Source organism: Rana temporaria, chromosome 1 (genome assembly GCF_905171775.1).
Source record: "Rana temporaria chromosome 1, aRanTem1.1, whole genome shotgun sequence".
Lineage (NCBI taxonomy): Eukaryota > Metazoa > Chordata > Amphibia > Anura > Ranidae > Rana > Rana temporaria.
This window is the reverse complement of record NC_053489.1, coordinates 334,671,670-334,684,490: the sequence shown is the minus strand read 5'-3', so window position 1 is coordinate 334,684,490 and position 12,821 is coordinate 334,671,670. Positions and strand designations below refer to the sequence as shown.

At 42.5% G+C, this 12,821-nt stretch overlaps 1 protein-coding gene across 4 annotated transcripts in view; it reads left to right on the top strand.

Moving 5' to 3' along the window:
• The first annotated feature begins 5,946 nt into the window (after positions 1-5,946).
• The window catches only part of XPA (XPA, DNA damage recognition and repair factor), a 33,247-nt gene continuing 26,372 nt past the window's right edge, over positions 5,947-12,821 (top strand). Inside the window, exons 1-2 of one of the 4 annotated variants that reach the window (XM_040361100.1) lie at positions 5,947-6,128; positions 11,022-11,219. In XM_040361100.1, the coding sequence (XP_040217034.1) occupies positions 11,072-11,219 (148 nt within the window). In that variant the 5' untranslated portion in view covers positions 5,947-6,128; positions 11,022-11,071. Of the gene's footprint in view, positions 6,129-8,776; positions 8,884-11,021; positions 11,248-12,821 lie in introns of those variants that run through there. The other 3 variants (XM_040361093.1, XM_040361115.1, XM_040361108.1) reach the window with 3 other exon arrangements.

The window sequence follows — 12,821 nt, the reverse complement described above, 5'->3', positions numbered from 1 at the left end:
GTGTTTGTGAGACTTGTGGCATAGGCCTGCAGTGTTTACAGCAACTAGGCTCAGGTTCTATTTATTCATTTCAGTGTAAGCCACTCCCACTGTTAGGTGCAACCTGACCATGACCACTGTTTGCCCATATACTATGTGCCTCACAGGGCTTGCTTTTAGGCTCTGTAGCACCCTGGAATGGTGCCCCGCTGTGCATGCTGGGAAGGGATACTTAAGGGGCAGATGCCGTTTTTTTCGGGGTCCTTCACCTCGTGGCCCTCCTGGCGCGAGGCACGTGTGTGTGATCTCGACCTCGGGACCACGTTGTCCCGAGATCACATCTGCATGGAGTAGGCCCAGTTACGCTGGCTGGAGCTTACGATTTAAAAGGGGATCCCAAGTTGTCCATCCAAGTGGGGGAAGCTGCTTAACGAAGGAAACCGGGGGAGGAACTGCCCTGGAGGAGATCAAGCAAGGCAAGCTAGTGTCTCGAGATAGGCCTGGTGACTTTGTTAGAAGTCGGTTTAAAGGCTCTTTTACTGTAAGGCTGGAAGTTCGGGACTTAAATCCTGTGGCAGAGGATTCCTGGCTATCCATCTTTCATTCTCAGACGGTCTGTGGCAGAGACTGTTCTCATACTGTTCGTGCATCATTCCGGCTGCTAGGCCATGTGAGAGGGGTCTATCCGGGTGAGCAATACCCACTCAAGAGAGAGTGGTGAATACTGGAACTCTAGACATTTTTTTGTGCATTCTGTACCGCGTACCTGAACCTTCCCCTCTCTATACTCTTCACTTTCTTCACAAATTTTATGCAGCAAAAATAAAACCTAACAGTTGAAGGTTTTACATCTTGTGTGGACATTGCAATTTCTACTAGGGTGACCAGACATCCCCAGTTTCAGGGGACAGTCCCCTGATTGAGGACACTGTCCCCGGACCAAGTCTGTCCCTGGTTTTGTCCCCAGATTGCATTCAACAGGGGGCAGGGGCAATTTCAAAGACAATCAGTGCAGAATTAAAATAAAAAAAATAGAATTACATACCCCGCTCCGCCGTGCCTACTAGCATAGGGGGGTTGTATTTTTCCCATTATCTGTGCCCCTTTCTGCTAATCATGTGCTGGGAATATTTCTTCAGTTTCGGGCGCATGCCCATTCAGCTCCGCTAACATGTTCTTCTGCCTTGGCTCAAATCCTGGCCAGCCACCTGCCTATCTACTTGCCTTCCCTGGCGGAGTGATCTTCCTCCGCTCCCCATCCAGTAGTACCCGGGGCCCGAAGAGTAAGACTTGAGAGGCAGTGAGGCGGGCGGCGATGGGCAGAGAGTCGCTGATTGTTGCCATTACTAGTAAAGAAAAAATATGTCCCCGGATTTCATTTTAAAAATCTGGTCACCTTAATTTCTACAGACTTTCTTCCCTGGACAACGAACTTAGAGGTAACGTGTAAAACCCAAATCTAAACCAGCAGCTCCTACGGGGGTAGTGCTACAGCTCTATCCCAGGGTTTCCCAGGTCTTTCATAATCCTACTCATGCTTAAATTTGTCATGCTGTTTTGACTTTTTTATTGACAGATTACGGTAATTGTTATGGGCATTATTAAAGTATTACTAAAGGCAAAACTTTATTTTTAGTTTTGGATAGATGGAGAGAAATTAGAACCCCTTTTAGGTTTTTGTGTGTGCCCTTGTTAGGGAGATTCACCCTCTCTCTCTCTATTTGTCATGTTTGCTGTTATCACTGAAAGTAAAAGTAAAAGAAAATCCCAAATTTTGCCCAGAACAGTAATAGAGTGGAAACCTTCCTTGCTCTGGTGGCCCTGGTAATAACCAGGGATCCCCTCACTTGAGTGGGATTACCTCTCTCTTCCTGTTTTGTCCATGGGACAGGAAGTAAAGGGAAATCTCCCCAATGGGACACAGATGGCAAAAAACCTTACAGGGGTTACAACTCTTATGCCGTCTACCAGTGGTGGCCTGTCCAAAAAATCTATCTATCTATCTGTTTAATTATCTATCTATCTATAGCTCTAGCTCTATCTCTCTATCTATAGCTCTATCTATCTATGTCTCTCTCTCTCTTTATCTATCTATCTATCTATCTATCTATCTATCTATCTATCTATCTATCTATCTATCTATCTATCTATCTATCTATCTGTCTGTCTGTCTATATAATTATCTATCTATCTATCTATCTATCTATCTATCTATCTATCTATCTATCTATCTATCTATCTATCAGAATATCTGTCTCTCTGTCTGTTTGCAGGTCCCATTGTCTTCGAGTGACGTTGGGGGAGCACCAACAGCCACTGCCGCGTACACAAGGTCGGAATTTCCGACAAGAAAAGTTTGATGTGAGCTTTTGGTCGGAAATTCCGACCGTGTGTAGGCCCCATCTGACTTTTTCTGTTGGAATTTCCAACAGCAAACAGCAAAAATTAGAGAGCTGGTTCTCAAAATTTCCATCAGGAAAAGTTCTTGTCGGAAATTCCAATCGTCTGTATGCAATTCCGATGCGGAAAAAAACACACATGCTCGGAATCAATTTGACGCATGCTCGGATTCATTAAATTTAATTTTTCTCGGCTCGTTGTAGTGTTGTACGTCACCGCGTTCTTGACGGTCGGAATTTTGTGTGACCTTATGTATGCAACACAACAAAAATCAAAAAGTTTTTCTTGTCGGAATTTCCGATCATGTGTACGTGGCATTACTCTAGCCTAAATAAAACCTTTTAGTTCTACTTTAACTTCTTCCCACCTACAGTGCGGCTCTCTAGTTCTGGGGCATAGGGCGCGCTCTGTGACTGCTACAGTATGTCCTTTGGACAGAGCTAATCACAGATCGCGGTAAAGGGCCAATCACAGCGGCCGTTTACCATGTGATCAGCTATGTCAAATCACAGCGGATCACATGTAAACAGACTTGCCGGTTATCGGTATTCCTTTCCTCATACGCTGTCTCTGTGTGAGGAAAGGAGAGCCCATAACCAGCAAGGCTGGCAGGGCACATTGAGTACATTGTTTACTCTGTTAATCAGTGCCATGATGATCAGTGCAGCCCCATCAGTGTAGATCAGTGAAGCCCCATCAGTGTAGATCAGTGCAGGTTATCAGTGCCTATCCGTGCAGCTTATCAGTGTCAATCATTGCAGCTTATCAGTATCCATCAGTGCAGACTATCAGTGCCTTCTCATCAGTGCACATCAGTGAAGAAGAAAAATTACATATTTGCAAAATAGAAACAGAAACTAATGCCGCGTACACACGATCATTTTTCGGCATGAAAAAAACGTTGTTTTAAAAAAAATGTAATTTACATAAAATGATCGTGTGTGGGCTTCTGAAAAACGACCCAAATTTTTTTCGAACATGCAGCATTTTTTAAAGACCTTATACTGTAAACGCTGTCGTTGTTTTTTGGGTTGTAAAAAATGATCGTGTGTGGGCTAAAACGACGTTAAAAACCTGCGCATGCTCAGAAGCAAGTTATGAGACGGGAGCGCTCGTTCTGGTAAAACTACCATTCATAATGGAGTAAGCACATTCATCACGCTGTAACAGACAGAAAAGCGTGAATCGTCTTTTACTAACACGAAATCAGCTAAAGCAGCCCCATAGGTGGCGCCATCCGCATGGAACTTCCCCTTTATAGTGCCGTTGTACGTGTTGTACGTCACCGCGCTTTGCTAGAGCATTTTTTAAAAAGGATGGTGTGTGGGCAACGCTGTTTTAATGATGAAACTTCGTTTTTTCTACATGCCGAAAAACTTCGTTTTTTTTCATGCCGAAAAATGATCGTGTGTATGCGGCCATTTTTTGCGACACGGCACTGCATTACTTTAACTGACAATTGCGTGGTCGTGCAACTTTGTACTCAAACAAAATGTATGTTCTTTTTTTCCCCACAAATAGAGCTTTCTTTTGGCGGTATTTGATCACCTCTATGGTTTTTATTTTTTGCGCTATAAACAAAAGAAGAGTGACAATTTTGAAAAAAAAAAACACAATATTTTTGACTCTTTGCTCTAATAAATATCACAAATTTTTTTAAAAATGTATTCATAACTTGGCCGATATGTAGTCTACATGTTTTTGGTAAAAAAATTGCAATAAGCGTATATTGATTGGTTTGCACAAAAGTTATAGCGTCTACAAAATAGGGGATAGATTTATGGCATTTTTATCATTTTTTTTTTACTAGCAATGATGGAGATCTGTTATTTTTACCGGGACTGCGACATTGCGGCGGACAGATCGAACACTTTTGACACTTTCTTTGGACCAGTGACATTTATACAGCGATCAGTTTTATAAAAAGGCACTGATTACTGTATAAATGTCACTGGTAGGGAAGGGGATATCACTAAGCGGTGATCAAGGGGTAAAATGTGTTCCCTGACTGTGTGTTCTAACTGTGGGGGATGGGACAGATCGTTGTTCCTATATACTAGGAACACACGATCTGTCTCCTCTCCCCTGACAGGATGTGGATTTGTGTGTTTACACACACAAATCCCCATTCTCGCTCTGTCAGGATCAATCGCGGGTGCCCGGCGGACATTGCGGCCACCAAACACGCGCATCGGGCCCTTATGGACGCCCCTATACTCCTTAAAGGGCCTGCCGTACAGCTACGGTGATTTGCGCATTCTGCCCCCGATTGACAGCATGCAGTCAGCAAGTGGTCAAATGCCACCAAAAAAAGCTTTGTCTCAAAATAATTATATAAATTGAATTTGGGTACAGTGTTGCATGACCGCGCAATCGTCAGTTAACCATTTACCGCAGCACGACTATATACGTCTGCATTTTGAAACGGGATATCTCTGTTATGGCAGCAGCTAGCTGTGATAACCCTGATATCCTCATCTTCAGATGGCAGTCCAGTTTCCGATAATGGTGGTATAGTCCAGCCCTCAAAATTTCCACTCGCTTGCTAGCATTTGGCGAGTGGATTTAAGCTGGGGGCGAGTGACAGGGCTGCATGACCAATGTCCCTTCAATCTGTGCCTACACTTAGAGCCCCGTCCCATTTTGTTAAAGTTGTTTTTGGTAATATTTAATTGTGTAACTTGATTCTGCATAAAACATTTAACAGTGTCATTCCATGAGATAATCTACAAGGGCGTGTTTACGGGTGCAATTAGGCGTGGAGCAGTGTATGAATTAGGTGGGGCAACTGGTGGCGAGTAACTCTTGAGGCCTGGCTAGTAGCTCAGGGCTTGAAATTTTGAGCCCTGGTATAGTCCCTATCAAAATGATATGATTTGATAGGGACTATACTGTGATCATCTTTCTGCTAGTGTTTCTTCACTCTTGCTTGCGTATATATATATATATATATATATATATATATATATATATATATGTTTATGCGCGCATATATTCATTTTATATATATCGCGTATATATGCTATATATAATGTGTTATATTGCGCATATATATAGTGTATCGCATTACTGTAATATATATATAGTATTAGCCAATATTATTTTAATTTACTATTCCCTATTATTCATGCGTGGATGTACATGCAGGATATATATATATATATATATATTTTTTTTTATCTGTATTTTTATCTGTTTTTTTTATCTATATCTTTTATCTATATTTTTATTCATGTTTTTATCCATGCTTAATGCCCATGTAAACGTTCGTTTGGTAATTCCGTTTTATATTTCCACTTTTTACAATTGATTTTTACAATTGATTGTTCCCATACTTTTAATAAGTTTATCCCCTTAGTTTTCTCTGTTTATTCCTTTTCCTTATGTAAATGGATGTACCAACCTATCACAGCAACTTCGTTCATTTATAATACGCCTGTCCCCTTTGGACAGCATGGATCTGATGAAACAGCTGACGCTGTGAAACGCGTAATCCCATTGGCCGGCCTGGACCTCCACGTCACTTCCGGTGCTACGACGGCACGCTGCGCTCCACTGTGGAACGCACGCCGCTACACCTTGTCTCCTGCTGGATCCCTAATCGTCTCGTGTTTACATCGCCAGCCTGCTGCTGTCAGGGACAGGGTAACCATACAGATGATACCACCACAGTGACCCCAGGTCCGCATCTCACTGCCTGCACCACACCATCTGCTTCTTTATTCATCGCTCATGTATACCTTCCTTTTGTGAGTAGCCATTTATTGTGCTTATTTACTTAGATTGGCGCATCTTGTCCTTTTTTTTCTTTGATTCTCTAGAAGTCTGCTTCTGCTTCAGGTGCTGCCACTAAGTGAATGCCACAGCCATCATTATTATTATCATCATTACTATTTTTGACTTTGGACTTTCATGGACATTGGGTTTTTAGATGGACTCTATTTGATTATTTCATATACCTCATTTTAGTCTCATATGCTTTACTGGATCATGCGCCATATACTATTTTCTGCATAGTGTAAATATGAGATCTGAGGTCTTTTTGACCCCAGATCTCATATTTAAGAGGACCTGTCATGCTTTTTTATATTACAAGGAATGTTTACATTCCTTGTAATAGGAGTAAAAGTGACCCAATTTTTTTTTTAAACCCTAAAAATAAATAAAATAAAGTAAAATAAATAATAATAAAACATTTTTTTTTTAAAGCACCCCGTCCCGACGAGCTCGCGCACAAAAGTGAATGCATATGTGAGCAACAGTGTTCAAACCACACATGTGAGGTATCGCCACGATCGTCAGAGCGAGAGCAATAATTCTGCCCTAGACCTCTGTAACTCAAAACATGCAACCTGTAGAATTTTTTAAACGTCGCGGATGGAGATTTTTAAGGGTAAAAGTTTGTCGCCATTCGAGTGGGCACAATTTTGAAGAGTGACATGTTGGGTATCAATTTACTCTGCATAACATTATCTTTCGCAATATGAAAAAATTGGGCTAACTTTACTGTTGTCTTATTTTTTTATTAAAAAAAGTGAATTTTCCCCCCAAAAATGCGCTTGTAAGACCAATGCGCAAATACGGTGTGACAAAAAGTATTGCAATGACCGCCATTTGGTTCTCTAAGGTGTTAGAAAAAAATGTATAATGTATAATGTTTGGGGGTTTAAGCCCTGGTTCACACTGGGTACGATTTGGAACGATTTGAGATGCGATTTGACATGTCAAATCGCATCTCAAATCGGCGGCAATTGTCGGCAATGGCACTGTCCTAATCAGTGCGACGCCGCATCTACGATTTCAAAAAGTAGTTCCTGTACTACTTTTTGCGATTTCGGGCCGCGATTTACATTAAATTGCGGCCGAAATCGCGGCAAATCGCGGCAAAATCGCGCATTTTACCGCGATTTTGAATTCGCAGCAGTGTGAACCTAGGCTCATTCTAGTAATTTTCTAGCAAAAAAAAAATGTTTTTAACTTGTAATAACACATCTGAAAAAGAGTCTTGGTCCTTAACCCCTTCCCGACCGCCGCCTGTACATATACGTCGGCAGAATGGCACGTACAGGCACATTGGCGTACCTGTACGTCCCTGCCTAGACGTGGGTGGGGGGTCCGATCGGGACCCCCCCCGCGACTTGCGACGGTCGGGTCCCCTCGGGGAGCGATCCGGGACGACGGCGCGGCTATTTGTTTATAGCCGCTCCGTCGCGATCGCTCCCCGGAGCTGAAGAACGGGGAGAGCCGTGTGTAAACACGGCTTCCCCGTGCTTCACTGTGTCGGCGCATCGATCGCGTCATTCCCTTTATAGGGAAGACACGATCAATGACGTCATTACTACAGCCACACCCCCCTACTGTTGTAAACACACACACAGTGTACACCAAATCCTACAGCGCCACCTGTGGTTAACTCCCAAACTGCAACTGTCATTTTCACAATAAAGAATGCAATTTAAATGCATTTTTTGCTGTGAAAATGACAAAAATCCCCAAAATGTGTAAAAATTGTCCGAAGTGTCCGCCATAATGTCGCAGTCACGAAAAAAATCGCTGATCGCCGCCATTAGTAGTAAAAAAAAAAAAAAATAATAAAAATGCAATAAAACTATCCCCTATTTTGTAAACGCTATAAATTTTGCGCAAACCAATCGATAAACGCTTATTGCGATTTTTTTTACCAAAAATAGGTACAAGAATACGTATCGGCCTAAACTGAGGAAAAAAAAAATTTTTCTATATGTTTTTGGGGGATATTTATTATAGCAAAAAGTAAAAAATATTGCATTTTTTTCAAAATTGTCGCTCTATTTTTGTTTATAGCGCAAAAAATAAAAACCGCCGAGGTGATCAAATACCACCAAAAGAAAGCTCTATTTGTGGGAAAAAAAGGACGCCAATTTTGTTTGGGAGCCACGTCGCACGACCGCGCAATTGTCTGTTAAAGCGACGCAGTCCCAAACTGTAAAAACACCTTGGGTCTTTGGGCAGCAATATGGTCCGGGGCTTAAGTGGTTAAGTGGTTAAAGTAGCGCAGAGCTGAATAGCAAAAAATGGCCAACCATGAAGGGGGTAAAACCTTCAGTAGCTCAATTGGTTAAATCAATTTCTAAGTTTGTAATAGGAGTTTCTGTCATGTTTCAGGTTGCAAGTAAAATAAAATGCTCTCTCTGTTAATTGTTCATATTTTGTGAGTGAAAAAAAGTAGTGGGGGGGTTGTTAACCCTGGTCACTGTACAAGGGGTGAGGGCTCTAAGATCTGGCACACCACTATCCCTGCTGTACACCTGCAATGCCAGTGAGTGTGCAGCCGCGTCGGCTTAATTTCTGATTTTCCCTAGTCTGCCACTAGGCGACATGGACGTTTCAGGATCCTCAGACGTCACACACCGGAAGCAAGCCGAATGCCATTGCAGAATTGGGCGGAAATGAGTAGCACGGAAGTGAACGGGATCACAACATCCGGGGAGGTGGTTGTTGTATAAGAGGGTGCTGGAAAGCCGGGTAGGTTGTGTAATGGTTACACTGTACGGGGCTCCTGGTTGTGTCTTGGGCAGAGAAATGGTTTCTAACCTGTGCCCCATGCATGGTCGTGTGTCAGGGCGGATCGGTGGGACGGGGGAATACTGGTCTTATACTGAATGGTACACCGACAGACAGGATATGGCTTCTTTTGTATTCGATTATATCTGAGACTGAGAGTGACAGAGAACAGCCATCAAAGCTATATATAATTGGTTTCCTGTAATGGCTTCTCATAAAAGTTTTGGTAGTATGGAGTAAGAGACCAATAAATTCTGATGTTTTTGTATTACTGTATATAGACACACTATTACTATTTGTACTATGAGATTAATAAAACTGCCATCTTATAAAAATATGCATTGTTTGGGTTTTTTTTATATAGCAAAGAGAACCTGTCATGATGCAAATATGAAAGCTCCTACTGATGGATTTAAAAGGCCTGAGCCATCTCAACGCTTAAGTTGTATCTGGTCATATTGTGCCTTTTCTATTTGCTCACCCCCCCCCCCCCCTATCAAACATGCTACTGACCTTTTTAAATAACACCTTTTTGTTTTCATTAAATACCTATTTCCTGGTGGCTCCATGGCAGCATACATATGGGTGTATTCTGCCTTGGATCGGCACCAGGAAAGGAACATTATATAGCGGTAAGTATTCCATTTTCCTGGTGCCTCCATAGTAGCATATACCCATATGTATTGCGCCAGGAAAGGAAAATTACAGAAAGGTAAGTATTCAATATTTCTTTTTTTTAAGATGCAGTGATATCATATTTTGATCTCTGCATGTCTCTATGCAATGCATGCAGATAATGGATGGAGGCCTAAGGGGGCTGGCAAATTGCTGTATATAACCTTTTGAAAACATCACATTGCCCTGCTTCAGTACAGTGGCTCTTGAGAGGAATTATGGAAATATTAAAGTAGAACTTCAATCCCCAAGCAACATTGATTATTTTTAAGATAGGAAGGTATATCACATTTACTTGTTTTAAACTTTTTTTTTTTTTTTTTTTTTTAACATTTCCTAAGTTACTTCCTGTTTTTTTGCATAGGCAAATTATATCAAACATCCCATTAAGGATGAGCTCAGGTGTGTTTGCAAACTGCACGTGCAGAGCCCGGCAGGAAGTCGGCACTAACCAGCGCTAATCACAAGCAGTGAGACATTGTACCTGATGTGCAGCTGCAGAGATCGAGAAACGTCTCGCTGCTTGTGATTAGTGCTGTGCAGTGCCGACTTCCTGGCGAGCTCTGCACATGCGACTGAGCTCATCCTTACATCCCATGAGTCTTCGGGGGGGTTCTCAGCGAAACACACCCTCCTGCCTCCATGGTTGGGCTTAGGGCAGATGGATTCCAGGAGGAAAATGCTACATGAATCAGTTAACCTTACTTAAGATGGCAGCAGATAGAAATGCTAGGGTGTTGTTTTTCAAAGTAATTTCTAAACAAAATAAAGCATGGAGACAGGGGGGTTTGCGTTGAATATTAAAAATGAATTAAATAGTGTTTTTGGTTTGTGGTGCTCAGATGCAGTGAAGATCTGCTTTACAATGTCTTGATACGTGGGTGTTCCTTGGTAAAGCTCTCTTGTGATGCTGAGCCTCTATGATTAAAAGAACTGAAATAAAGTGAATGAATGAGGCAGGCCAGGGACAGTAAGACTATGGAAGAAAGAGCTAGATAATACTGGATGTTCCCCAGCCAGGAAATGAGACTATGGCTATATCTGACTTGCTGCAGCTTCTAATGCACACTGTGAGAAGCTCACAGTGTTCAGTGAAATCAGAGTAAGCATTTTCAGAACAGGAGAGGAGCCTGTGCAACTTGCAAAACTGAAGGGAAGGCTGGATCCCCCCCCCCCAAATATTTTATTGGAGTTTTGCACATATTCCATGCAGGCATGGTATGACATACTGCAAAAATAAATACATAAAAAAGCAAGGTGAGTGTTGAAAAACATACAGCACATGACAGTTGTCACATTGGGCATTCGATTTTTATAACCAATGTACAGTTCTAGCTATCAGCCGTTCACAGGCTATCAAAGGTCATTTTGGCCAGGGAGATACTTTTTGGCTGTCTGTTGTGAGTAACTGTCTTATGTTGCAGGTTCAGTGGTGTCCTGTCTATAACTGTGACCTGAATATAAAGTATCAGAGATGGACTCTGTGCCGGTGGTGGAGCCTCATCAGGAGGAAGAGAAGATATTACCAGCTACTGTCCGAGCTAAGATAGAGCGTAATAGACAAAGAGCACTGATGTTAAGACAAGCAAGGCTTGCCAGCAGGCCATACCCAACTGGTGAAGGTGATTACAACGTGACAGTACTGCTTAGGTACTCTCACATCATAACATCACTGTTTACTTGCCATGACTATGTCTTCAAAGAGATAACAATGCACAATCCCAACACACACATTCCTGGAAAAATGGATGTGTATGTAAACTCGGCTGGAACCGAAGATAGTCAAGGCACCAGCACACTGTGGATCTCCAATGTGGGTCCAAAACTTTATTTAGCGATCACATTGTTATATAAAGAGCAACCCCTTCACTAGGCATGCAACATCACACATGTCTGCGAAGCTATGAAAACGTTGCTCTATCTGTAACAATTTGATCGCTGAATAAAGCTTTGGACTCACATTGGAGATCCACAGTGTGCTGGGGACGTTCTTCTGCTATGTCTTCAAAGAGACACATGTAGATCCGGAATAGGTTTAAAAGGGAAAAGCATTTTGAAGGGTCAGTTAAATTGGAGAATAATTTATGGTGGTTAAACCACAAAATAGTTTTTTGTATGTCCCAGAATCTCTGATGTGCTTATCTATGTATTTCATTTCCCCAGCCTACACACTTTAAGTGCCCATTACTGGGAGTCAGCTCCTCTTAATGGATTAACTTATGTTATTGAGAGTAAAAATGGAGTGGGAGCACAGCAAGCTGGCTGGGAACACCCCAGTATCAAAGATTAACATGGAATCTAGAGGGTAGAGGAACAGGCATAATACTTTCCTTATTTCTCATTCCCGCAAACCCTGACACTCTTCTCCCTGATTCTCCAAGCAGGTCATTGCTGTCCCTACATACACTGCAGTGCTTTTGGCCCTGCATTTTCCTTGATGACATCAGCATGCGACGGCCGGGGCATCTTAGAGATGAGGTATTGGGGGACCAGTCGCATAAATGGAGGGAGACTTAAAGTGATTGTAAAGGATTTTTTTTTTTAAATAACAAATGTGTCTATACTTGCCTGCTCTGTGCAATAGAATTTCATAGGCGCTCCTGGCTCCCCCTTTCTTGCTAATGCCCCAATAGGAAACCAGTTCCCATTGGGGCACTTGTGCAGGCTCACTCCCCAGCCCCCCTGCTGCATCCATTGACACAGAAAGCAGAAGTTGGCCCCACCCCCTTCTCCCTCCTCACTGGAGTTAATTGACAGGAGCGGAATCACTGCTATTGATCTGCCCAGAGAGGAGGGACAAAGCCAGGAGAGGGGCAGCTCTCATGCACAGCGCTGGAGCACTATGGGGTTCAGGTAAGTATGAGGGGGCGAGTCTGTGATAAAGATTTTTCTTTTTACCTTAATGCAGAGAATGTATTGGGGTAAAAATCCTTAAATGGGTTGTAAAGGTTTGTTTTTTATTTTCTAAATAGGTGCCTTTAAGCTAGTGCATTGTTGGTTCGCTTACCTTTTTCCTTCGATTTCCCTTCTAAATGTTTTTTTTCTTTGTCTGAATTTCTTACTTCCCATTTCTCCTCAGTAAGCTTGCCCCATCATCCGAGCTGTTCTGGCTGAGGGTTAGTCAGCGTGCTCGCCCCCTCCCTTGGGACTACATCCCTGTGGGGAGATGCTGTGTTCACAGCGTCTCCCTGCAGGGATGTAGTTCCAAGGAAGGGGACGAGCAC